Source organism: Camelina sativa, chromosome 20 (genome assembly GCF_000633955.1).
Source record: "Camelina sativa cultivar DH55 chromosome 20, Cs, whole genome shotgun sequence".
In the NCBI taxonomy this organism is placed as follows: Eukaryota; Viridiplantae; Streptophyta; class Magnoliopsida; order Brassicales; family Brassicaceae; genus Camelina; species Camelina sativa.
The window spans coordinates 26,683,588-26,688,002 of NC_025704.1; the positions used below are offsets into that span (position 1 = coordinate 26,683,588).

General features: G+C 33.0%; 1 protein-coding gene across 1 annotated transcript; it reads left to right on the forward strand.

The window, feature by feature from the left end:
- LOC104771752 (protein PHLOEM PROTEIN 2-LIKE A8-like) lies at positions 309–3,840 on the forward strand. The gene is made up of 3 exons (XM_010496328.2): positions 309–580; positions 2,691–2,949; positions 3,345–3,840. Exons 1-3 carry the CDS (start codon positions 361–363, stop codon positions 3,544–3,546), a joined length of 681 nt encoding a protein of 226 aa, XP_010494630.1. The 5' UTR covers positions 309–360; the 3' UTR covers positions 3,547–3,840.

Below are 4,415 nucleotides of genomic sequence, written 5' to 3' on the forward strand. Positions count from 1 at the left end.
TTGAAATCCAAACTAATGTTAGATTTCAAACCAGACTAGTTGAAATCCAAACTAATTTTTCTTCTTTTTTTTTTGGTCTAATCCAAATTAACTAAATTGTCTTTTTAGTACCTAGTGGTCATTTTATATCTGCAGTCACTAAAGAAACAGTGTTTCTCACGAATAAAACAATAACCAGTAAATTATCTATCACTAATTATGTACTTACGTACGTTGTAATCTTGACTATTAACGCGGCCAGCTAAGATATATATAACTAAGAGGACGTCAATGATGGTTATAATGTAAATCTCTGTGCATTGCTTTCTCCAAACAACCAATAATAGCATAACACCAAAAAAAAAAAGAAAAACAATTGAGATGGTGGCACCCTCATCTCCCAACGGCAAAGAAGGACCACAAGTGTTCATCAATTTCCGGGGAGCAGAGCTACGTAAAACTTTCATCTCCCATCTCGAAAGTGCCTTGAAACGCATCGGTGTCAACGCGTATATAGACAGTAACGAACCAGCTGGTGAGAATCTTCATAAACTTTTTGAAAGGATCGAGGAGTCGAATGTCGCGCTAGCAATCTTATCTAGTACACTACAAAAAAAAACCTACATTAATAGCACATGAAGATAGCTCGATTTACTCAATTGCTATTGAAGATAAGTTTGTAATTTTAGACGTGATATGATAGCATTTAATAAATGCTAAGCCAAAAAATCTCTAAGCGGGAATCTAAAATCCCATAGTCCGCCAACACTTAGCCAAATAATTCAGAAAAACACCTTTTCCTCTTTCTCTAGTCTCTACATCTATTTCTCAATACTTTTTTCATGCTCTCTCCTTCAACCCTAATCCCCTTTCTCTATCTCCAAAACTCAAACCCATAGGCAATAAAAAAAAAAATCAGATCTGATCTTCCTATTGTCTACGTCGATGACCAGCCCAGAATCAAACCCAGATCTTCTTCAACCTCTTCTCATCGTCTTCTATTTCTTTTCTCCTCCTTCTCGGCTCATAACCTTCGACCACATCACCATTAAACACTATAATTATTTTTCCTTCACCTGTACTCAGAAATTTCTCCGATTTGGTATTATTTGAACTCAAATCTCCTTCATCCTGAGTTGAGTCTGAGTTTACTCGCCGTCCGAGCTATTGCAAAGAGGACTCAGGTTACTTATATGCAATTTCGAACCAGAATCGATTTCAATTACAAATTAATATTGTGTTTGTTATTTTAAATCTTCAGATCTGATTTTGTATCCCACGATATAGCGATTATGAAGCCAGAGAGAGAGACGAAGAGAGGAGTCTGGGTTCGATAAAATTGGCGGAGGGAGAAAGAAAGAGTCTTGGTTCTTACTCTTATCTTAGTTAACATCTTATTGTTATCTTAGTTAACATATATAAGTGTTATCCATTGGATTGAATTCTGCAATATTTAGGTTTGCAAAGATAAATTTCTTAGGAAGTTTGAATTTGTTCTCACGGATTAGGATTTAGGACAAGTTTTTGGTTTCTAAACAACATTGTGTATTGTTCTTTCTTGTTGTGGTGTGTAAGGAGCAAAGGATAGTGAAAGCAGAAGAGTGGGATTCGTTAATGGAGATCCTTCTTAAGCCATTGTCTGCTGCTTTCAGAGTTATTTCCAATTGCTTATGTATGCTTTGTTTATCTACATCCTTGAACCGTTTAACAGTTTCATTCATGGTTTAAGTTTTTGACTTTTTAATTTGGTTGGATCTCTGTTTATTATGTGATTCTTTAGTGGTTAATTTGCGATGATCTTCGACTCAAGTTGGAGAATGATTTCATGAAATCTCTTCAGGATGAGGTAAATAATACATTGACTCTTGCTTTTGTTTTTGTATCATTTTGTACAATTCTCAAATGTTGAATTCTTTGCCTTCTACCTAGGCTATAGAGAGTGGTGAACTGGAGGCTATCAAGCCTTTGCCTTGGTACCCTAATAATCTTGCTTGTCATTCTAACTTTTTATGTATTATTTCAGCTGCTTGAAATAATTCATGAATCATCAGAATCAGGATCTCTACCTAATGGAATGGTTTGTTAAACTCTATCATCTTCCATTCATTTTGGTTGATAGATAATTTGTTTGTTTCTAATTGCTTTGGTTGATTCAGGTGGTGGTGAATGAACTGCAACAACAACGATACTTTGTCCAAAGAAGCATCTGAGGTTAATCATCATCTGAGTTACATGTATATGTTCTAGAACTTAGAAGTTTGTCTCTATTTTTTGGTGATGTTAGTTTATTTTAATTAAGATTTTTATGTAAGACTTTATGTTATGTAAGACTTCATTTTGTTAATGTAATAATAATTTTATGTATGTTGGTGATTTTATGAAATAAAAATATTATATATATATATATATATATATATATATATCTAATTAAATAAATTCTGCAAAATAGGATTCAAATATACAAATTATAAAATTTATATACCAAAAAAATAACACTAATTTTGTGTTACCATAAAATGTATTATAGCAGTAATCGAATGCTATAATATGAAAATGCTATCGTACGTAGGTATTTATTATAGCATGTCAAAAACGCTATTGTATGTGGGGGATCTACCATGGCTGCCGATGTCACAGCATTTACGATAACGCTATGTAATATCTATGATAGCAGTTTTCTCACGCTAACAATGTCAATATTTGTTGTAGTGGTAGGTACACGGAGTCAAATTGGTGCTTGAAAGAGCTTGTGAAGATAATGGAATGCGTGGAGCAAGATAACCTATGGGTTATTCCCATTTTTTACAAGCTGGATCCAGGCACGGTGAAAGGACTTGATGGAGACTTCGGTATTCAGCTGTGGAATCTGTGGAGGAAGGAGGGTCGTAACCGAGATGACCGGATTCTTAAGTGGGATGCAGCTTTGCAGGGAGTTACAAGCAAATTTGGCTTGGTGTCGGAAACTAGCCGGTAATTAACCAACTTAAATTATTACTTTCGACTAAATTCATATAATCATATCTATATATATTAGGGTTTGATATTTTTTATTAAGGTATATGGTAACTTTTACAGGTTTACTGGCATTAATTGAGTGATCAGTAGAGGAAACTTGTGAATTTGTCATCCAGTGTCCAACATTCTCTTGTTAACGTTTTTTTTGTTAGAACTAACGTCTGGCAATGATTAAAATTAGAAAGAAAGAAATAAATACAAATAAGTATATAACAACGTGCCAACGTCTACTAAAAAAAAAAAGAAAAGATCAAGGCAATATTATTGTTTGACTTGGCTTACATTGTTACATTCCACCAATTATACAATGCAAGAGCCTCACTGGGGTTTCCCACTTTGTTTCTATGCAGTAACGACGCCGCTTTCGTAGATGATATCATTACACATGTTCAGAATGTCTTATCCAAAGATTTTTTGCTGAGGGGAGAAACAACTAAACCCCGAAGAAGAGGAGCAAAGTATTGGAAAATATTTCCGATATTATTTCTTGTAACATATTTGTATATATCTAGAGTTTCCACATCTGGTATTTTGCCAATTCAGTTAGATTAATTTGATGTAACAATGCAAATTTTTCTATCACTTCCACAAAACTCTCTGATATGGAAGTGATATGAGATGGGTGATGAATCCTCTCAACGTACCCGAGGAGGAAGGACTATCAAACCTACCCTAAAACTACAAGATCAAGGATTACGGTCGGAGGATGAGGTAAGTGCGGTCGTGGTGGCCGTGGTGGTCGGAGATGATTGATCCAAAAATAGCTAGAGGATTAATTTTCCACTAGTTCTATCTTTCTTTCCATTATAATATGCTTCATTGTATGATCTCCCCTATTTAACTTTCAAAAACTATATAATCTACAAATTATATTTCTGTATTACTTTTTTATGCATTTTAATTGAAAGCCTTTTATAAAAAAAAAATCTCTGACATGGTATAGAGCTAAATGCAAGTTTCTTTGATTTTCATTGCTTGATTTTGTTTTTCTCTCTCCATGTGCCTTTAAAAGCTCTTTTGTGTTCTTGGCGTTGTTTTGTTCTTTTAATTTGATTTTGTGATAATCAAAGAAAGATATTAACAATGAACTATGTATGTTAGTTAATTGAATATAAATATTCTTTAACATACATGGTACGGTTAACTTGATAACGAAAATTTACATTTCAGTTAAATACTTATAAAAGTAAATTGAAAAATAATATAGAATTAAAATATATATATATAATCATTTATTAAAATATTACTAAATATGATTAAAACAATCTTTATATATATATATATATATATATTATTTTTGTAAACTGAGAAAAAGCAAATCTTTAAAAGATTTTTCTTCCATTACAAAAATCAACCATTGTGATTTTTGCAGTACCAGTGTAGCCCAAACGAAGTAAATCTTGTCAACTAGAATCAGAGAA

Excerpts from the sequence above, each read along its gene's own strand:
- LOC104771752 (XM_010496328.2), top strand. The coding sequence starts at position 361 with ATGGTGGCACCCTCATCTCCCAACGGCAAAGAAGGACCACAAGTGTTC. Across the intron at positions 581-2,690 it reads CGCGCTAGCAATCTTATCTA|GTAGGTACACGGAGTCAAAT; the intron begins GTACACTACAAA and ends TTTGTTGTAGTG. Across the intron at positions 2,950-3,344 it reads TTGGTGTCGGAAACTAGCCG|TAACGACGCCGCTTTCGTAG; the intron begins GTAATTAACCAA and ends GTTTCTATGCAG.